General features: G+C 43.3%; 1 protein-coding gene across 2 annotated transcripts in view; it reads left to right on the forward strand.

Annotated features, from left to right (window-relative positions):
• LOC133558385 (adenosine kinase-like) overlaps positions 1-23,324 on the forward strand; it is a 409,076-nt gene that overhangs the window by 175,995 nt on the left and 209,757 nt on the right. For both annotated transcript variants that reach the window (XM_061909732.1, XM_061909733.1), the window contains exons 5-6: positions 823-995; positions 19,811-19,919. In XM_061909732.1, the coding sequence (XP_061765716.1) occupies positions 823-995; positions 19,811-19,919 (282 nt within the window). The remainder of the gene's footprint in view (positions 1-822; positions 996-19,810; positions 19,920-23,324) is intronic.

Raw genomic sequence — 23,324 nt, forward strand, 5'->3', positions numbered from 1 at the left:
ACTGCATTTGATTGGTGAAACGGAGTCGAAAGTCCCCAGTGACTGCGTTTGGTTGGTGAAACGGAGTCAAACGTCACCAGTGACTGCATTTGATTGGTGAAACGGAGTCAAACGTCACCAGAGACTGGATTTGATTGGTGAAACGCAGGCGTGTGATGGATCCTACTTTGAAGGTCTGTCTGACAAACCAAAACAAAGCGCGCATTAACAGATCAATAAAAATCAGTAGCGAGTAGCGAGCTGAATGTAGATAAATGGAGCGGAGTAAAAGTAGAGTTTCTTCTCTATAAATATACTCAAGTAAAAGTATGTTGCATTAAAACTACTCTTAGAAGTACAATTTATCCCAAAAGTTACCCAAGTAGATGTAACGGAGTAAATGTAGCGTGTTACTACCCACCTCTGCTTGTAATACACGATCCCTGCCTTGCAAGATTCTACCCATTGAGTGATTAAGCTTCATGGCAAATCTAGAACGCTGTGCTATTTAGTTCTGAGTCCTAATTTGCTGCTGAAAAAAATGCGTGAAACCTTAAAAACATATCCACAGAGTAGTTTTATGCAGAAACCCTCCCTCAGAGTGGTTGTTTGTGTGCGAGGTGTGGATGCAGCCTTGCGTTATAGCGCTTGTGTAAATAAGATGAGTTTGCTTTTAAGCGCGTGGCGGCGATGAAAGAGGACAACAGTTCCTCTGTGTGCGCGCTGGCGTCGCCTTGTTTACGACTGGCGGCGCGTTGTTGTTGTTCCATTCCAGCCCTTCAAACAGACTTTCTCCAATTTCTCTTCTTCTAATGTTTGTTTTGTATTTTTTGCCTCCGCCAGTGGATGATCCAGAAGCCCCACAAGGTGGCGACCTTCTTCGGCTGCATCGGCACCGACCGCTTCGGGGAGATCCTGAAGAAGAAGGCGGAGGAAGCCCACGTGGACGCCCGCTACTACGAGCAAAGCGAGGAGCCCACCGGCACCTGTGCGGCCTGCATCACCGGCGACAACAGGTGGGTTTTGGGGCATACTTGCCAACCCTCTCGGATTTTCCGGGAGACTCCCGAAGTCTGGGTTTCCCTGCTTAGGCTGTTGCCCCCGCGACCCGACCTCGGATAAGCGCAAGAAGATGGATGGATGGATGAGGAAAGCCAATCAATGAGCTTGTGGGCGATCTAACGGGAGAAGCTTCAGCCTAAGCGGACTATTTCCGCCTGGCACTAGTGTGTGACTTGTCTCCATTTAATAGCCATCCATTATTTTTGGACTTTAAAAAGTGTCAACAGTGCAGGGAACATGTCCCCTATCCCGTCGCCAATATTACGATGCATTCGCACCGTGCTGCACACGTACAACACTGCATTTATGCAATTTGTATTTCTATCGTCCAAATTGATGGCTGCAATGATAACTGGCAGTTGCAACGGTCACAAGTTGTCGGATCAATCCTGCCAAAAGAGCGGGGTCAGCGAAGCGTACCTTCCACTGCGGCCGCCTCAGTTGTCAATCAGTCAGTGGGTACTACACTACGCTGCTACTGCCCCCCCCCCTCCGCACTCGGTGGTTTTAGCGGGCTTGTTGGACGTGAGCTCTTGACACCTGAAAAGGTCACACGGCGTGTCCCGGGAGACAGGCTGTGTAATATTTCTCACAGGTGTTTCACAGACTGAGGCTGAAGGAAAGGTCACACATCGGGAAAGGGTGATGACTTTCAAGGTCTGAGATCTTTGGAGTGTCACAACCCTTTCTCGCTCTGATAAACCTTTATGTGAAATCCTCCCGGAAACAAAATATTTTGCACATTCGGATCATATCATCTCTATTAATACACCGAGCTCACAGTTCCACTTATTTTGTAGGAATTTGTACAAAAACACATACATTACCGGCCAAAAGTTTGGACACACCTTCTCATTTCAATGAGTTTTCTTTATTTTTGTTAAGCCTTGGCGAGAATGAAGACTCAGGTGCAGAAGGGGGACGATTGACACAGGCTTTATTTAATCATCAATCAATCAATGTTTATTTATATAGCCCCAAATCACAAATGTCTCAAAGGACTGCACAAATCATTACGACTACAACATCCTCGGAAGAACCCACAAAAGGGCAAGGAAAACTCACACCCAGTGGGCAGGGAGAATTCACATCCAGTGGGACGCCAGTGACAGTGCTGACTATGAGAAACCTTGGAGAGGACCTCAGATGTGGGCAACCCCCCTCTCTAGGGGACCGAAAGCAATGGATGTCGAGCGGGTCTAACATGATACTGTGAAAGTTCAATCCATAGTGGCTCCAACACAGCCGCGAGAGTTCAGTTCAAGCGGATCCAAGACAGTAGCGAGAGTCCCGTCCACAGGAAACCATCTCAAGCGGATCAGCAGCGTAGAGACGTCCCCAACCGATACAGGCGAGCGGTCCATCCTGGGTCCCGACGAGCGGTCCATCCTGGGTCTCGACTCTGGACAGCCAGTACTTCATCCATGGTCATCGGAAGGGAGGGGGGGGACATAGGAGAAAGAAAAGAAGCGGCAGATCAACTGGTCTAAAAAGGAGGTCTATTTAAAGGCTAGAGTATACAGATGAGTTTTAAGGTGAGACTTAAATGCTTCTACTGAGGTAGCATCTCGAACTGTTACCGGGAGGGCATTCCAGAGTACTGGAGCCCGAACGGAAAACGCTCTATAGCCCGCAGACTTTTTTTGGGCTCTAGGAATCACTAATAAGCCGGAGTCTTTTGAACGCAGATTTCTTGCCGGGACATACGGTACAATACAATCGGCAAGATAGGCTGGAGCTAGACCGTGTAGTATTTTATACGTAAGTAGTAAAACCTTAAAGTCACATCTTAAGTGCACAGGAAGCCAGTGCAGGTGAGCCAGTACAGGTGTAATGTGATCAAACTTTCTTATTCTTGTCAAAAGTCTAGCAGCCGCATTTTGTACCAACTGTAATCTTTTAATGCTAGACATGGGGAGACCCGAAAATAATCGAGACGAGACGTAACAAACGCATGGATAATGATCTCGGCGTCTTTAGTGGACAAAATGGAGCGAATTTTAGCGATATTACGGAGATGAAAGAAGGCCGTTTTAGTAACGCTTTTAATGTGTGACTCAAAGGAGAGAGTTGGGTCGAAGATAATACCCAGATTTTTTACCGAGTCACCTTGTTTTATTATTTGGTTGTCAAATGTTAAAGTTGTATTATTAAATAGAGGTCGGTGTCTAGCAGGACCGATAATCAGCATTTCCGTTTTTTTGGCGTTAAGTTGCAAAAAGTTAGCGGACATCCATTGTTTAATTTCATTAAGACACGCTTCCAACTGACTACAGTCCGGCGTGTTGGTCAGCTTTAGGGGCATGTAGAGTTGGGTGCCATCAGCATAACAGTGAAAGCTAATACCGTATTTGCGTATGACGTCACCCAGCGGCAGCATGTAGATGCTGATTTAACAGTTTTCTTTGAAATCTCTTTGAACCGAGTGATTAAAGCAAAGCGGCTATGGAATCTATGATAACAAAAGACATAGGCAAAACGCAATAAACAGAAAATCACTCCATAGGGAGGGAAAAGGCAATAGCAAAATTACACACAAATCTTCTAACAAAAGAACAACAATCTATGATTAGCTAAAAAAAAAGGTAAATCACTCACGCAGAGGAGACAAGAAACTTTTAACAGAAAGTGCGCTATAAAAAGCTGAGAAAACTACAAACTAAAGCGTTCCAAGAGGAGGGGAAAAAAAGAAGGCAAAGCACTGAAATTAGACACAAAATTCTTGACCAAAAACTTTAACAAACAAAATCACTCTTTCTCAGAGGAAACAAAGAAATCAATAAATAAGGCAAGGCAATACTTAGCAAAACTTGGTTCAAGGCTGTGGACAAGGCTGGAGGTACGTAGCGAGACGATATACTCTGGCACAAGACAAGAGGAAGGGTGACACAGGTGGGCACAATCAGGCAATCAGGAGAGACATCGGACCAGTGAAACAGGAGGAAGGGCAAGTGACCTGAAACGAGAGGGAGAGTTAACCTTTCAAAATAAAACAGGAAATGACAAGACAACATGAAACCAAACAAAACCCAGACAATACTTCACCCAGGTGTGACAATTTTCATGACTATTTACATTGTAGATTGTCACTGAAGGCATCAAAACTATGACACCTGGGAAGTGAAAACCATTTCAGGTGACTGCCCCTTGAAGCTCATCGAGAGAATGCCCAGAGTGTCCAAAAGAGTAATCAGAGCAAAGGGTGGCTATTTAGATTTTTTTTTAACATCAAACATATTTTCAGTTATTTCACCTTTTTTTGTTAAGTACATGACTCCACATGTGTTTACTCATAATTTTGATGCCTTCAGTGACAATCTACAATGTAAATAGTCATGAAAATAAAGAAAACTTTCTGGCATGTACTGTACATAGATAGCTTTTCTTGTTTTGTTTTAATATTTAGAATAATAATTGTTTATAATTGTTAACCGATATTGAAGAAGAAACTGAAGCTATTGAGCGAACAGCTATTGACGCTATTCGGCCATGCTAACACTATTCTGCGTTAGCATCGCCGGTAAAATGTGCAGACCAACCGATCAGGACTTTCGCATTGACACTGGATCAATAAGTCAATAACAACAACACTCACCTTTGTGATTTCGTTGACTTTATCGTTGGGAATGCATCTGCTTTGAGTGTCGCAGGATATCCAGACATTCTTGCCATCTATGTCGTAGCATCGCCTGTAAAAACCAAACGAGGGACTTTCGCATCTCTTGACACTGGAGCAACTTAAATCTGTCGATTAGTAAGTGTTTGTTTGGCATTAAATGTGGATGAAGGGAAAGGCTGGATGTAAATATAGCTACAAATGAGGCATAATGCACACAGCTAGCTTAAATAGCATGTTAGCATCGATTAGCATGCCGTGCTAATCGATGCACATTCTACGTAAATCAACTTGAATCCCTCCCTGTTAGTGTTGTTACACCCTCCGACAACACACCGACGAGGCATGATGTCTCCAAGGTACCGGCAAACAGTCGAAAAAACGGAAAATAACAGAGCTGATTCGACTCGATGTGGTAGGAAAACACGGCGTTGACGACCGATGTGACGTCACGTTCTGACGTCGTCGCTGAGAGAGGGATAAACAGAAAGGAGTTTAATTCGCCAAAATTCACCCATTTGGAGTTCGGAAATCGGTTAAAAAAATATATGGTCTTCTTTTCTGCAACATCAAGGTATATATTGACGCTACATAGGTCTGGTGATAATGTTCCCCTTCAAATTTTATAATAAAAATAAAAAAATAAAAATTAATTTAATGTTAATGGGCCTCGATGTGCATGTTGTAATTTGCATGATAAGAAAAATCTATTTTCTATACCGCTTGTCCTCACTCGGGTCGCAGATAAACAAGAGCCTGTCCCAGCTGTCAACACTGAATATTGCATTGTTGCATTTCTTTTTACAGTTTATGAACTTACGTTCATATTTTGTTGAAGTATTATTCAATAAATATAATTATAAAGAATTTTTTGATTGTTGCTGTTTTTAAAATATTTAAAAAAAAAATTCACATACCCCTTTGCCTACCTTCAAGTACCCCCAGGAGTACACACACCCCCATTTGAGAACCACTGATCTAGACCAGTAGTTCTCAACCTTTTTTCAGTGATGTACCCCCTGTGAACATTTTTTTAAATCAAGTACCCCCTAATTAGAGCAAAGCATTTTTGGTTGGGAAAAAAAAGATAAAGAAGTAAAATACAGCACTATGTCATCAGTTTCTGATTTATTAAATTGTATAACTGTGAAAAAAATTTGCTCATTTGTAGTGGTCTTTCTTGAACTATTCGGGAAAAAATATATAAAAATAACTAAAAACTTGTTGAAAAATAAACAAGTGATCCAATTATAAATAAAGATTTCTACACATAGAAGTAATCATCAACTTAAAGTGCCCTCTTTGGGGATCCATCCATCCATTTGCTACCGCTTATTCCCTTTTGGGGTCGCGGGGGTCGCTGGCGCCTATCTCAGCTACAATCGGGCGGAAGGCGGGGTACACCCTGGACAAGTCGCTACCTCATCGCAGGGCCCCCTCTTTGGGGATTGTAATAGAGATCCATCTGGATTCATGACCTTCATTCTAAACATTTCTTCCCAAAAAAAGAAATCTTTAACATCAATATTTATGGAACATGTCCACAAAAATGAATATTGCATTCTTGCATTTCTTTTCGCAGTTTATGAACTTATATTCATATTTTGTTGGAGTATTATTCAAGAAATATATTTACAAGGCTGAATTGTTGCTATTTTTAGAATATTAAAAAAAATCTCACGTACCCCTTGGCATACCTTCAAGTACCCCCATTTGAGAACCACTGATCAAGACCCCCAGAGTTGAACTTGGTATTCACGATAATTCATGTAAATACCACATTGAGAGTTTTACACTTGAGTTTTATAACCCACCAGTACTTATGTGTATATCCATCCATCCCATCCATGTTCTACCGCTTATTCCCTTTCGGGGTCGCGGGGGGCGCTGGCGCCTATCTCAGCTACAATCGGGCGGAAGGCGGGGTACACCCTGGACAAGTCGCCACCTCATCGCAGGGCCCCCTCTTTGGGGATTGTAATAGAAATCCATCTGGATTCATGACCTTCATTCTAAACATTTCTTCACAAAAAAAGAAATCTTTAACATCAATATTTATGGAACATGTCCACAAAAATGAATATTGCATTGTTGCATTTCTTTTCGCAGTTTATGAACTTATATTCATATTTTGTTGGAGTATTATTCAAGAAATATATTTACAAGGCTGAATTGTTGCTATTTTTAGAATATTTAAAAAATAATCTCACGTACCCCTTGGCATACCTTCAAGTACCCCCATTTGAGAACCACTGATCAAGACCCCCAGAGTTGAACTTGGTATTCACGATAATTCATGTAAATACCACATTGAGAGTTTTACACTTGAGTTTTATAACCCATCCATCCATCCATTTTCTACCGCTTATTCCCTTTTGGGGTCGCGGGGGGCGCTGGCGCCTATCTCAGCTACAATCGGGCGGAAGGCGGGGTACACCCTGGACAATTCGCCACCTCATCCCAGGGCCAACACAGATAGACAGACAACATTCACACACTAGGGCCAATTTAGTGTTGCCAATCAACCTATCCCCAGGTGCATGTCTTTGGAAGTGGGAGGAAGCCGGAGGGAACCCACGCAGTCACGGGGAGAACATGCAAACTCCACACAGAAAGATCCCCAGCCTGGATTTGAACCCAGGACTGCAGGAACTTCGTATTGTGAGGCAGACGCACTAACCCCTCTGCCACCGTGAAGCCCCTTATGTGTATACTATAATGATAATCCTAATATAAATGCACCAGTAGAAGCCAAATGCTAAATCCTCCCCTCATCTTTGTCTTTCCTGCTTGACTCGTTTGTGCCGTGCGCCACGTCCTCCCGTCGCAGCACAAGCCTACTTATCCAAAAATGGTGTTGGTAGAAGGGGTGGGGTCTGTTGTGTCACCTCATTCCAGCCAGACCCTCTTTGTGCTGCAGGCAGCACCTGCTCCCACAATTCCGACCACCCCCGCTCTAAGTAGCCATGATTGTTGCACTCGTTTTGATAGGCGCTCATAAAGAGACAGCTTTAATGGCTCGTGTTGAGATAATGCCACCTGCCTCTCTTTTTGCACACACACCCCCTCACCCCCCCCCCCCAAAAAAAACAAAAAAAAACACCACCTCTCACAATTCAAGTGTTTATTCCCAACCCCTCCCCCTCCCGCCGGCAGTGTCGCTTTTCCCCGTGTTAACGTGATCGCTCCGGGGTTATTGCTGCGAAAACATGTCACAAGCTAGCTCGTTTGCTCCTGAGTCAAAACATGCACTCCTGTTGTGTTGACTGCTCCATTATTGATTTGACAAATACGCCACATGGTGGCGCTATGATTAGAAATCCCCAAAAGTTACTCACACAATGTGATATTAGAGGCCTACAGAAATGCACACTCATGCACATAACTCATCTGTATACTCTAGCCTTTAAATAGACCTCCTTTTTAGACCAGTTGATCTGCCGCTTCTTTTCTTTCTCCTATGTCCCCCCCTCCCTTGTGGAGGGGGTCCGGTCCGATGACCATGGATGAAGTACTGACTGTCCAGAGTCGAGACCCAGGATGGACCGCTCGCCTGTATCGGTTGGGGACATCTCTACGCTGCTGATCCGCTTGAGATGGTTTCCTGTGGACGGGACTCTCACTGCTGTCTTTGAGCCACTATGGATTGAACTTTCACAGTATCATGTTAGACCCGCTCGACATCCATTGCTTTCGGTCCCCTAGAGGGGGGGGGGGTTGCCCACATCTGAGGTCCTCTCCAAGGTTTCTCATAGTCAGCATTGTCACTGGCGTCCCACTGGATGTGAATTCTCCCTGCCCACTGGGTGTGAGTTTTCCTTGCCCTTTTGTGGGTTCTTCCGAGGATGTTGTAGTCGTAATGATTTGTACAGTCCTTTGAGACATTTGTGATTTGGGGCTATATAAATAAACATTGATTGATTGATTGATTGATAAAAACGTTTCATCAAACATATATCAACGTTGTTGCCCTAGGGCCGGGGTCAGGAACCTTTTTGGCTGGGAGAGCCATGGAAGCCAAATATTTTAAAATGTATTTCCGTGAGAGCCATATTTTTATTTTTTATGAGCTGCTACCTTACCGTGGTACTTTTTCTTCATAGCTGTATGTAGAAGTGTCTGCTTGTATCTGCTGCTTTAATGTCTTTAATGTCCTCTGTGTTCTTTGATGTTTGATGTTTCCCTCTTACACACATGGAAGAGGGATGTGTACTATGGCTATGAGTTGTTTTTTTATTTTTTTTATTTATTAGTTTTTTTCCCTCGGCCTCAGTCTGCACCCCCTCTCCAGGGCCCAGGCAAAGACCGATTTTTTAAATTTTATTTTAATCTTCTATTTTTTTCTCCCCCCCTCCGCCCCTTTGTTTACCTTTATCTCATCTTTTTTGTAAGGGGCGCTGGAAGCCGGCAGACCCGTCAGCGATCCTGTTCTGTCTCCCTGTAATGTTTGTCTAAACTTGAATGGGATTGTGCTGAAAATTTTAATTTTCCTGAAGGAACTCTCCTGACGGAATAAATAAAGTACTATCTAATCTAATCTAATCTAATCTAGAGGAGTTTGCGTGTCCCCATGATCCAAGGAGCTATGTTGTCTGGGGGCTTTCATGCCCCCTGGTAGGGTCTCCCAAGACAAACAGGTCCTAGGTGAGTGATCAGACAAAGAGCAGCTCAAAGACTTCTATGGAATTACAACAAAATGAACCCAGATTTCCCTCGCCCGGACGCGGGTCACCGGGGCCCCGCTCTGGAGCCGGGCCCGGAGTTGGGGCACGATGGCAACGTGGGTCATCCCTCCAATGGGCTCACCACCCATAGGAGGGGCCATAGAGGTCGGGTGCATTGTGAGCTGGGCGGCAGCCGAAGGCAGGGCACTTGGCGGTCCGATCCTCGGCTACAGAAGCTAGCTCTTGGGACGTGGAACGTCAGGATGCCACCCGAACGCCTGCCTAGGGATTTGTTTAGGGCACGTCCAGCTGGTAGGAGGCCACGGGGAAGACCCAGGACACGTTGGGAAGACTATCAATCAATCAATCAATCAATCAATCAATGTTTATTTATATAGCCCCAAATCACAAATGTCTCAAAGGACTGCACAAATCATTACGACTACAACATCCTCGGAAGAACCCACAAAAGGGCAAGGAAAACTCACACCCAGTGGGCAGGGAGAATTCACATCCAGTGGGACGCCAGTGACAATGCTGACTATGAGAAACCTTGGAGAGGACCTCAGATGTGGGCAACCCCCCCCCCTCTAGGGGACCGAAAGCAATGGATGTCGAGCGGGTCTAACATGATACTGTGAAAGTTCAATCCATAGTGGCTCCAAGACAGCAGCGAGAGTCCCGTCCACAGGAAACCATCTCAAGCGGATCAGCAGCGTAGAGATGTCCCCAACCGATACAGGCGAGCGGTCCATCCTGGGTCCCGACGAGCGGTCCATCCTGGGTCTCGACTCTGGACAGTCAGTACTTCATCCATGGTCATCGGACCGGACCCCCTCCACAAGGGAGGGGGGGACATAGGACTATGTCTCCCGGCTGGCCTGGGAACGCCTCGGGATCCCCCGGGAAGAGCTAGACGAAGTGGCTGGGGATAGGGAAGTCTGGGCTTCCCTGCTTAGGCTGCTGCCCCCGCGACCCGACCTCGGATAAGCGGAAGATGATGAATGGATGGATGATAGGTTGATTGGCAACACTAAATTGGTCCTAGTGTGTGAATGTTGTCTGTCTATCTGTGTTGGCCCTGCGATGAGGTGGCGACTTGTCCAGGGTGTACCCCGCCTTCCGCCCGATTGTAGCTGAGATAGGCGCCAGCGACCCCAAAAGGGAATAAGCGGTAGAAAATGGATGGATGGAACACTGAATACAACTAATTGCGAGCATTTTCAAGTAAGACCAACATTTTTCGAGTATATTAAGCCTCTTATGTAGGGATGGTATAGCTTGGTTGGTAGAGTGGCGGTGTCAGCAACTTGAGGGTTCCAGGTTCGATCCCCGCTTCCGCCAACCTATTCACTGGGCAAGACGCTTTACCTCCCAGTGCCACCCACACTGGTTTAAATGTGTCACACATGGACTTGGATTGTTTTTTCGATGGAAAGGATGATTTGCACGAGCCAAGCGTGAATGAAGGCACATTTTGATTTATTAACACTATAACTCAAAAAAAGGCAAGCAAAGGGCGCTCATAAGGGGGTACAAACACTTGGCTATGAAAAAAAACTAATAACTAGCATAAATGCTACAAACTACAAAAATGAAACAAAAACACTTGCACCGTGGCATGAAAAAACAAAACTTACTTGGCGTGGACAAAAACAAACAGCAAGGCATGAAGCAGATGAATACTGGGATGTGTAGGTACATCGGTAGGTAAAGTTGCCAGGATGAAGAACAGAAACAGAATGGCTTAAATAGCAGTGACATAACCAGTGATTGGACAGGTGACAGCTGAAACTAATTCTCGCTTCCGCCAACCTATTCACTGCCATTGTGTCCTTGGGCAAGACGCTTTACCTCCCAGTGCCACCCACACTGGTTTAAATGTGTCACACATGGACTTGGATTGTTTTTTCGATGGAAAGGATGATTTGCACGAGCCAGGCGTGAATGAAGGCACATTTTGATTTATTAACACTATAACTCAAAAAAAGGCAAACAAAGGGCGCTCATAAGGGGGTACAAACACTTGGCTATGAAAAAAACAAATAACTAGCATAAATGCTACAAACTACAAAAATGAAACAAAAACACTTGCACCGTGGCATGAAAAAACAAAACTTACTTGGCGTGGACAAAAACGAACAGCAAGGCATGAAGCAGATAAATACTGGGATGTGTAGGTACATCGGTAGGTAAAGTTGCCAGGATGAAGAACAGAAACAGAATGGCTTAAATAGCAGTGACATAACCAGTGATTGGACAGGTGACAGCTGAAACTAATCCTCGCTTCCGCCAACCTATTCACTGCCATTGTGTCCTTGGGCAAGACGCTTTACCTCCCAGTGCCACCCACAATGGTTTAAATGTGTCACACATGGACTTGGATTGTTTTTTCGATGGAAAGGATGATTTGCACGACCCAAGCGTGAATGAAGGCACATTTTGATTTATTAACACTATAACTCAAAAAAAGGCAAACAAAGGGCGCTCATAAGGGGGTACAAACACTTGGCTATGAAAAAAACAAATAACTAGCATAAATGCTACAAACTACAAAAATGAAACAAAAACACTTGCACCGTGGCATGAAAAAACAAAACTTACTTGGCGTGGACAAAAACGAACAGCAAGGCATGAAGCAGATAAATACTGGGATGTGTAGGTACATCGGTAGGTAAAGTTGCCAGGATGAAGAACAGAAACAGAATGGCTTAAATAGCAGTGACATAACCAGTGATTGGACAGGTGACAGCTGAAACTAATCCTCGCTTCCGCCAACCTATTCACTGCCATTGTGTCCTTGGGCAAGACGCTTTACCTCCCAGTGCCACCCACAATGGTTTAAATGTGTCACACATGGACTTGGATTGTTTTTTCGATGGAAAGGATGATTTGCACGACCCAAGCGTGAATGAAGGCACATTTTGATTTATTAACACTATAACTCAAAAAAAGGCAAACAAAGGGCGCTCATAAGGGGGTACAAACACTTGGCTAAGAAAAAAAACAAATAACTAGCCCAAATGCTACAAACTACAAAAATGAAACAAAAACACTTGCACCGTGGCATGAAAAAACAAAACTTACTTGGCGTGGACAAAAACGAACAGCAAGGCATGAAGCAGATGAATACTGGGATGTGTAGGTACATCGGTAGGTAAAGTTGCCAGGATGAAGAACAGAAACAGAATGGCTTAAATAGCAGTGACATAACCAGTGATTGGACAGGTGACAGCTGAAACTAATCCCCGCTTCCGCCAACCTATTCACTGCCATTGTGTCCTTGGGCAAGACGCTTTACCTCCCAGTGCCACCCACACTGGTTTAAATGTGTCACACATGGACTTGGATTGTTTTTTCGATGGAAAGGATGATTTGCACGAGCCAGGCGTGAATGAAGGCACATTTTGATTTATTAACACTATAACTCAAAAAAAGGCAAACAAAGGGCGCTCATAAGGGGGTACAAACACTTGGCTATGAAAAAAAACTAATAACTAGCATAAATGCTACAAACTACAAAAATGAAACAAAAACACTTGCACCGTGGCATGAAAAAACAAAACTTACTTGGCGTGGACAAAAACAAACAGCAAGGCATGAAGCAGATGAATACTGGGATGTGTAGGTACATCGGTAGGTAAAGTTGCCAGGATGAAGAACAGAAACAGAATGGCTTAAATAGCAGTGACATAACCAGTGATTGGACAGGTGACAGCTGAAACTAATCCCCGCTTCCGCCAACCTATTCACTGCCATTGTGTCCTTGGGCAAGACGCTTTACCTCCCAGTGCCACCCACACTGGTTTAAATGTGTCACACATGGACTTGGATTGTTTTTTCGATGGAAAGGATGATTTGCACGAGCCAGGCGTGAATGAAGGCACATTTTGATTTATTAGCACTATAACTCAAAAAAAGGCAAACAAAGGGCGCTCATAAGGGGGTACAAACACTTGGCTATGAAAAAAACAAATAACTAGCATAAATGCTTCAAACTACAAAAATGAAACAAAAACACTTGCACCGTGGCATGAAAAAACTAAATTTACTTGGCGTGGACAAAAACGAACAGCAAGGCATGAAGCAGATGAATACTGGGATGTGTAGGTACATCGGTAGGTAAAGTTGCCAGGATGAAGAACAGAAACAGAATGGCTTAAATTGCAGTGACATAACCAGTGATTGGACAGGTGACAGCTGAAACTAATCCCCGCTTCCGCCAACCTATTCACTGCCATTGTGTCCTTGGGCAAGACGCTTTACCTCCCAGTGCCACCCACACTGGTTTAAATGTGTCACACATGGACTTGGATTGTTTTTTCGATGGAAAGGATGATTTGCACGAGCCAAGCGTGAATGAAGGCACATTTTGATGTATTAACACTATAACTCAAAAAAAGGCAAACAAAGGGCGCTCATAAGGTGGTACAAACACTTGGCTAAGAAAAAAAACAAATAACTAGCCTAAATGCTACAAACTACAAAAATGAAACAAAAACACTTGCACCGTGGCATGAAAAAACAAAACTTACTTGGCGTGGACAAAAACGAACAGCAAGGCATGAAGCAGATGAATACGGGATATGTATGTACATCGGTAGGTAAAGTTGCCAGGATGAAGAACAGAAACAGAATGGCTTAAATAGCAGTGACATAACCAGTGATTGGACAGGTGACAGCTGAAACTAATCCTCGCTTCCGCCAACCTATTCACTGCCATTGTGTCCTTGGGCAAGACGCTTTACCTCCCAGTGCCACCCACACTGGTTTAAATGTGTCACACATGGACTTGGATTGTTTTTTCGATGGAAAGGATGATTTGCACGAGCCAAGCGTGAATGAAGGCACATTTTGATTTATTAACACTATAACTCAAAAAAAGGCAAACAAAGGGCGCTCATAAGGGGGAACAAACACTTGGCTAAGAAAAAAAACAAATAACTAGCCTAAATGCTACAAACTACAAAAATGAAACAAAAACACTTGCACCGTGGCATGAAACAACAAAACTTACTTGGCGTGGACAAAAACGAACAGCAAGGCATGAAGCAGATGAATACTGGGATGTGTAGGTACATCGGTAGGTAAAGTTGCCAGGATGAAGAACAGAAACAGAATGGCTTAAATAGCAGTGACATAACCAGTGATTGGACAGGTGACAGCTGAAACTAATCCCCGCTTCCGCCAACCTATTCACTGCCATTGTGTCCTTGGGCAAGACGCTTTACCTCCCAGTGCCACCCACACTGGTTTAAATGTGTCACACATGGACTTGGATTGTTTTTTCGATGGAAAGGATGATTTGCACGAGCCAAGCGTGAATGAAGGCACATTTTGATTTATTAACACTATAACTCAAAAAAAGGCAAACAAAGGGCGCTCATAAGGGGGTACAAACACTTGGCTAAGAAAAAAAACAAATAACTAGCCTAAATGCTACAAACTACAAAAATGAAACAAAAACACTTGCACCGTGGCATGAAAAAACAAAACTTACTTGGCGTGGACAAAAACGAACAGCAAGGCATGAAGCAGATGAATAGTGGGATGTGTAGGTACATCGGTAGGTAAAGTTGCCAGGAGGAAGAACAGAAACAGAATGGCTTAAATAGCAGTGACATAACCAGTGATTGGACAGGTGACAGCTGAAACTAATCCCCGCTTCCGCCAACCTATTCACTGCCATTGTGTCCTTGGGCAAGACGCTTTACCTCCCAGTGCCACCCACACTGGTTTAAATGTGTCACACATGGACTTGGATTGTTTTTTCGATGGAAAGGATGATTTGCACGAGCCAGGCGTGAATGAAGGCACATTTTGATTTATTAACACTATAACTCAAAAAAAGGCAAACAAAGGGCGCTCATAAGGGGGTACAAACACTTGGCTATGAAAAAAACAAATAACTAGCATAAATGCTACAAACTACAAAAATGAAACAAAAACACTTGCACCGTGGCATGAAAAAACAAAACTTACTTGGCGTGGACAAAAACGAACAGCAAGGCATGAAGCAGATGAATACTGGGATGTGTAGGTACATCGGTAGGTAAAGTTGCCAGGATGAAGAACAGAAACAGAATGGCTTAAATAGCAGTGACATAACCAGTGATTGGATAGGTGACAGCTGAAACTAATGAGTTACTATGAAAACAAAAACAAACCAGGGAGTGCAAAACAGGAAACAAGTGTCCAAAAAACAAAACATGACCAAAACAAAACATGATTCCCTTGGCGTGAGAAAATGTAACAAAGATATTGGGTTTCACTATGTAAAGCGCCTGTGATGAAGTAGCGACTTGTCCAGGGTGTACAACGCCTTTTACCCGATAGTAGCTGAGATAGGCTCCAGCAACCCCTGTGACCCCGAAGGGAATAAACGGTAGAAACTGGATGGATGGATGGATATCTAAAGCGCTTTGAGTCACACGAAAAAAGCGCTATATAAATATAATTCACTTCACTAATTATTTTTAATAACATTGTTATTCTGAAGCTAACCAATAATAAATTAAATACTTCTTACCATCAATGAGACTTCTTGAACAGGTGTGGTAGAAACGGATAGATGGATTGAAATGCATGAGAAAGTTTTTTATTTTTTCAAACATTATTTTTAACACTGTGATTACCAGCGGAATTATTCATTACTTATCCTGTTAAGCAATGTCAGCTAAGATTTATCCGAGAGCCAGATGCAGTCTTCAAAAGAGCCACATCTGGTTCCAGAGCCATAGGTTCCCTACCCCTGCCCTAGGGTAAACTGGGTAACACATGGCATATTGACAAAGCGTAACCCATTGTTACTATAACAATCTACAAGATTAATATGGGTTGCCTCTCTCTCCTCCCCTCCATCTTTCAGTATTCCTTTTTTTTTAAATTATTATTTCATTTATTGTCACGCCTATGGTTCATGTTTTGTTTTGGTCATGCTATGTTTAGTTTTTTGGACATTTAGTTCTGTTTTGCATTTCCTTGTTTGTCTTGTTACCATGCCAACTGATTTAGTTTTCATCTGTCATGTCCGATCATGAGTTTTGTATGGCCATACTACCCTGAGCATCCCCAATCTCATCTGTTCTCAAAACTAAGCAGTGTCTGACCTGGTTAGTACTTGGATGGGAGACTACCTAGGAATACCAGGTTCTTTTGACCTTTGGACTCTAAGTTCCTTTTTTTATTCCACTCCCTGTTTTGTTACCATGACGACCTATCCGTTCACCTGTCTTGTCTCACATCTGTTTTCACTTATCATGTTCATTATTTAAGCCGCAGTTACCAGGTAGTCAGTCTGGCAACATCAATCAATCAATCAATGTTTACTTATATAGCCCTAAATCACTAGTGTCTCAAAGGGCTGCACAAACCACTACGACATCCTCGGTAGGCTCCTAATTTAGCTGCTGACATATGCAGTAACATATTGTGTCATTTATCTACCTATTATTGTGTCAACATCATTAAGGACAAGTGGTAGAAAATGAATTACTTGTTCATTTACTGTTGATATCTGCTTATCACCTCCTTCACGACCTCGATTATATGCTTCATGCCTTGCTATGCTGTTCATTTTGTCCACGTACGTTTTTTTTTCTTTCATGCCATAGCACAAGTGTTTTGTTTCATGTTTATAGTTTATAGCCTTTGTGCTAGTCCTTTGTTTCATAGCCCAAGTTTTGTACCTCCACTGTGAGCGCTTTTTTTTGGTTCCTGTTTTTAGTTTATGAGTAAATAAATTAAATATGTTACCTACCTTCACGCCGTTTCCACTCAATTCGCTTCGCACCTCGGGAAAACAACCCGAGACCAAGTCTAAGCCTGACATTATTTTTTTTTATTATCTCTCTAGCTATCATTATGTATAGGTGTTGTTGCATTTGAACAACTGTATTGTTGAAAATAGAGGTAAAGTATTGGTTTTGTTCATAATCAATAGCCCTTTTTCTATTAGTATTTGTATTGCTCCAGTTTTGGTGTAAAAATGCTCATTGTCATTTCTCAATCAATCAATCAATGTTTATTTATATAGCCCCAAATCACAAATGTCTCAAAGGACTGCACAAATCATTACGACTACAACATCCTCGGAAGAACCCACAAAAGGGCAAGGAAAACTCACACGCAGTGGGCAGGGAGAATTCACATCCAGTGGGACGCCAGTGACAATGCTGACTATGAGAAACCTTGGAGAGGACCTCAGATGTGGGCAACCCCCCCCCCTCTAGGGGACCGAAAGCAATGGATGTCGAGCGGGTCTAACATGATACTGTGAAAGTTCAATCCATAGTGGCTCCAAGACAGCAGTGAGAGTCCCGTCCACAGGAAACCATCTCAAGCGGATCAGCAGCGTAGAGATGTCCCCAACCGATACAGGCGAGCGGTCCATCCTGGGTCTCGACTCTGGACAGTCAGTACTTCATCCATGGTCATCGGACCGGACCCCCTCCACAAGGGAGGGGGGGACATAGGAGAAAGAAAAGAAGCGGCAGATCAACTGGTCTAAAAAGGAGGTCTATTTAAAGGCTAAAGGCTATATTATTTATTTCACTAACTGCTTATTTGCTATCAATTTTACGATCATATTTGTATATATCGTATGTGCTGGTGTTGTTCTATTGTTGTTGTTATTGTTGTGTTTGTTGTTTTTGTCTCTCTGTCTAATCGTCCTCTTGACCCCACAATTTCCCCCTCTGTCTTCCTTTTTTTCCTCTTTCTATCCCCTCTTGCTCCGGCCCCGGCTGCACCAAATGATAATATAAACACATTTAATAAAGTCAAATACAAATAAGGCAACAAGAGAAGTATCCTACACTTCTCTTTTGTAAAGTACATCCGAACAGCCGGTATGGGCATCGACATCAACTATATGATTTGCCTGAGAAGCTGGACAGGACAAAAAAAAAAAAAAGAAAAAAAGAGGCCTCCTGAAATGAGATTTTCTTATTTAAACGGGGATAGCAGGTCCATTCTATGATACGATATTGCCATATTTTTGCTGAAAGGATTGAGTAGAGAACATCCACGATAAAGTTTGCAACTTTTGGTCGCTAATAAAAAAGCCTTGCCTGTACCGGAAGTAGCAGACGATGTGCGCGTGATGTCACGGGTTGTAGAGCTCCTCACATTGTTTATAATCATAGCCACCAGCAGCAAAGGCGATGCAGACCGAGAAAGCGGCGATTTCCCCATTAATTTGAGCGAGGATGAAATATTTGTGGATGAGGAAAGTTAGAGTGAAGCACTAGAGAAAAAAAAAAAAGGCGACGGCAGTGGGAGCGATTCAAATGTTATTAGACACATTTACTAGGATAATTCTGGAAAATCCCTTATCTGCTTATTGTGTTACTAGTGTTTTAGTGAGATTATATGGTCGTACCTGAAAGTCGGAGAGGTGTGGACTTTGCTGTTTTATTTTCAATGAGATAAAAGAAAATATGTACTCATACAGTTACTATGTAAACATTTAACACATTTTGAACAAAAATACTTCATGCACATTCAGATAAATTCTTCAAAATTACAATTAAAAAAATTTGGCTGGGGGCCGGGCTGTATGTATGCGCACTAATTGACTGAAAGAGCGCGCACTTGGCGCGATGATGTCATGTTGTCGATGGAAAAATGCATCTTTAGACCATATGATTGTTGCCTTTCCATTAAGAACATCCATCCATCCATTTTCTACCGCTTATTCCCTTTTGGGGTCGCGGGAGGCGCTGGCGCCTATCTCAGCTACAATCGGGCGGAAGGCGGGGTACACCCTGGACAAGTCGCCACCTCATCGCAGGGCCAACACAGATAGACAGACAACATTCACACACTAGGGCCAATTTAGTGTTGCCAATCAACCTATCCCCAGGTGCATGTCTTTGGAGGTGGGAGGAAGCCGGAGTACCCGGAGGGAACCCACGCATTCACGGGGAGAACATGCAAACTCCACACAGAAAGATCCCCAGCCTGGATTTGAACCCAGGACTGCAGGAACTTCTTATTGTGAGGCAGACGCACTAACCCCTCTGCCACCGTGAAGCCCATTAAGAACAATAAATCAGTTTTTAGTATAAGTTTGCTGGTTTCAAGACATGTAATGCCGAGCTCATATCATTATGTCAAGATAATGGCACTAGCGTTTACTTCATTTAAGAATATTTTTCAACGTCTTGATCAAAAAGGTCTCTTTTTTTTCTATTAAGAAAAGTGCACTTGTTATTAGTGAGAATATACTTTTTTTAAGGTATTATTGGGTTCATTGAAGTTAGCTAATTTGACTTGTTTTGGAAAGTCTTGACAAGCCAAATTTTCTTGTTCTATTGGCAGATAATTTTTCTTAGTTCAATCAAGTAAAATACCCCTCATTTTTTGTATTTTTTGTTTTTGAACACTGACTTTTTGCAGTGTACCCTCTACTAGTGCATTATTCCTAGTTTTTGCCCCAAAAAGCCTGAAGATAATGCTCGGCGACTCATGGCTTGTGTCTTGACAGGTCCTTGGTTGCTAACCTGGCTGCAGCCAACTGCTACAAGAAGGAAAAACACCTGGACCTGGACACCAACTGGGAGCTGGCGACCAAAGCCAAGGTCTATTATATAGCGGTAAGTGACGCAGAAGGACTAAAAGTTGCCCCTCCCCTTATCCATTCATTCCATATATCGTGAGACAATAACAAGTGCAAAAGCAATTATGCGACGCATTCTCGTCTTTCAACATTAAAGACATGAAGGCAACAGGTGCTGCGAGCTGCTGCGGGTAAATGGACGGCCAAACATCATTGGGCAGCTCACGTTTCTCGGTTCGGGCTAATTCCTGCAGATCAACATATCGTCTTTGATCCGGAGTCGGGCCGAGAACGTCGGAATTTGCGTCACGCATCCCAGGTCGTAACTCAGGGGCGGGAGGTCGTAAAACAATCAGCGCACGCCGCCTGCGACGCTCACAGCATTCTCTCCCCTCAAGTTTCAGGATGAGAACAGCAAGTAAAGCGTACTTTGCTTTCTGGCGTGGCGTGGAAACGTCTTGCAAAACATCAAAGTTGTAAACAAAACAAATTGTAAAGACAATTTTTGTTAATAGAGTAAAACATTTGGGAAAACACTGACTTCTGCTAAGGCATCCCAAAAATGTGGCATACTGGTGGCGTCCTCGGTGCTAACGTAGCGGCTATTTTTTGCCGATGGAGATATAAACACCAAAACGTAAATAACAGGCTATTGTTTCCCTTCCGGCCCATTTAAGGGCCCTTAAGTCAGTGGTGTCAAACTCAAATAGAGAGTGGGCCAAAATTTTAAACTGAACAAAGCCGCGGGCCAAGGTTGAACATCCATCCATCCATTTTCTACCGCTTATTCCCTTTCGGGGTCGCGGGCGCCTATCTCAGCTACAATCGGGCGGAAGGCGGGGTACACCCTGGACAAGTCGCCACCTCATCGCAGGGCCAACACAGATAGACAGACAACATTCACACTCACATTCACACACTAGGGCCAATTTAGTGTTGCCAATCAACCTATCCCCAGGTGCATGTCTCTGGAAGTGGGAAGAAGCCGGAGTACCCGGAGGGAACCCACGCATTCACGGGGAGAACATGCAAACTCCACACAGAAAGATCCCGAGCCTGGATTTGAACCCAGGACTGCAGGACCTTCATATTGTGAGGCAGACGCACTAACCCCTCTGCCACCGTGAAGCCCCAAGGTTGAACAAATTAACCTAATTAAAACAAGGTTTGCATTAAATATTGAACGAGCAAGGCTTATATAACTTTAGTGACATGCAAAATCCAGTTTCAAATAATAATAATAATAATAATAAAAAAAAATACCAATGGCATATCAAATAAAATTTAAATAAAAATGTTATATCCCTTTTTTTCTATTTGCAATCTTCTGAGGTAAATATCACATTTTTTCCACAGGCTAATAACAAATTTGAAAATAAAATAACAATAATGAATGAACCAAACATTCAAGCTTTGAAGTAGCAAGAGAAAATGCATGAATAAAACGTTAATTAATGGTCAGTTTGCTGGAAGTTTCCCGGAAGAGTTAGTGCTACAAGGGATTCTGGGTATTTGTTCTGTTGTGTTACGGTGCGGATGTTCACCCGAAATTTAAATGATAAATGGGTTGTACTTGTATAGCGCTTTTCTACCTTCAAGGTACTCAAAGCGCTTTGACACTACTTCCACATTCACCCATTCACACACACATTCACACACTGATGGAGGGAGCTGCCATGCATGGCGCCAACCAGCACCCATCAGGAGCAAGGGTGAAGTGTCTTGCTCAAGGACACAACGAACGTGACGAGGTTGGTACTAGGTGGGGGTTGAACCAGTGATCCTCGGGTTGCGCACGGCCACTCTTCCACTGCGCCACAAGTTGATTAATAAATTATCACATAGTATAATGATAGTACAATACAAATGTGGATTTGTGAATGTGAATTATATTTATATAGCGCTTTTCTCAAGTGACTCAAAGCGCTTTACATAGTGAAACCCAATATCTAAGTTACATTTAAACCAGTGTGGGTGGCACTGGGAGCAGGTGGGTAAAGTGTCTTGCCCAAGGACACAACGGCAGTGACTAGGATGGCACAAGCGGGAATCGAACCTGCAACTCTCAAGTTGCTGGCACGGCCACTCTACCAACCGAGCTATGCCGCCCCTGGGTTTGTTTTATTTATGCCATTGATAAATAAAATTCTGTTGGTTTTGAATATTCAAAATATGTGTATATATACAGTATGTATGCATGTATATGTATATATATATATATTTTTTTTTATTTTTTTTTTTATTCCATTAATAAATACAAATGTATTGTAGTAATCAATATTTTTTATTTAATAAGAAATAAATTACAATTATAATTAATACATTACAATTTATTTTTTTTTTACAATTGAATTTGTTTATGTAAAAATCTATGAATTCGATTTTGTTTTTCAATTTTTGCACACAACGTAAGTTAAGTGTTGCGTTAAATGCATTAGCAAGCAGGACACTTTCTATCCAAATTGGAAAAAACAGGTTTTTTGGAAGCGGGTAAGCTTCCATGGGATTTGAGTGCAAGTTGTGGGGGTTTGGGGGGTTTTGTCAGCGCCGGGTGCTATGTCTTCCTGGTTGGACCTATTTGTCGCAACACGACCATCGGCGTCACCCAACCCCTGACGATACGCACATGCTGGCATAATATCCGCACGTCAGGCCTTTCGGAAATATTCTAGTGACGCCGTTTGCTGGCGTGATTGGACGGAAGGCTCATGATTATGGCTGCTGGAGGATGCGGTGCAGTGCAGCCCCCCCTTCACAAAGAGAGAGAGAATGTTGAACTCCTGCCAAGTGTTGGGTGGCAGGCTGGTTGCTAGGAAATGTGGCTCCTTAGGCAAATCATTGCACAAAGAGCAATAACAAAGGAGTGGAGAGGGGAGAGAAACGCAATGGCGCTGCATCCCAATGTACTTGATACACCTTTTTAGAGCCCTTTGATTGCCATCCTGGAAACGGAGTGGCTAACTGTTGAGGATGTGGGACGCTTCGCGTCGTCCTTTCTCTCAATGCCGCCTTCCCTCGCATCTTTTCCTCTGCGCCATCGGCGGCTCTTGATCCTAAACCAAGACCGTTTGACGGTGAAATGCCTAATTAGCGGGCGCAGATGGTCCCAAATAAGCCAAGGATGCACGGAGGAGACGCTGACGTCTGCCAATGAGGCACAAGCTGGTAGCCAAACCTGAACGCAGCTGTCAACTAATGGTGGAAGCCCATATTTGCAGGTCATCCACTCTAACCACCAGCTCATTGACGCAAAAAAGGCATGCTGGGTAGCCCAAGCAGACTATTCCAACATGTGCTATGTCACTACTAGGCATGTAAGGATTAATAATAAACCCCCGTTTCAAATGGGAATTATCGGAAAACCGGGATTGATTGTTGCTCTTTGATAAACTCGATGCACGGTGATACTTAGACTTAAACTTCCTTTTATTGTCATTCAAAT

The sequence above is a fragment of the Nerophis ophidion genome, linkage group LG08 (genome assembly GCF_033978795.1).
Source record: "Nerophis ophidion isolate RoL-2023_Sa linkage group LG08, RoL_Noph_v1.0, whole genome shotgun sequence".
In the NCBI taxonomy this organism is placed as follows: Eukaryota; Metazoa; Chordata; class Actinopteri; order Syngnathiformes; family Syngnathidae; genus Nerophis; species Nerophis ophidion.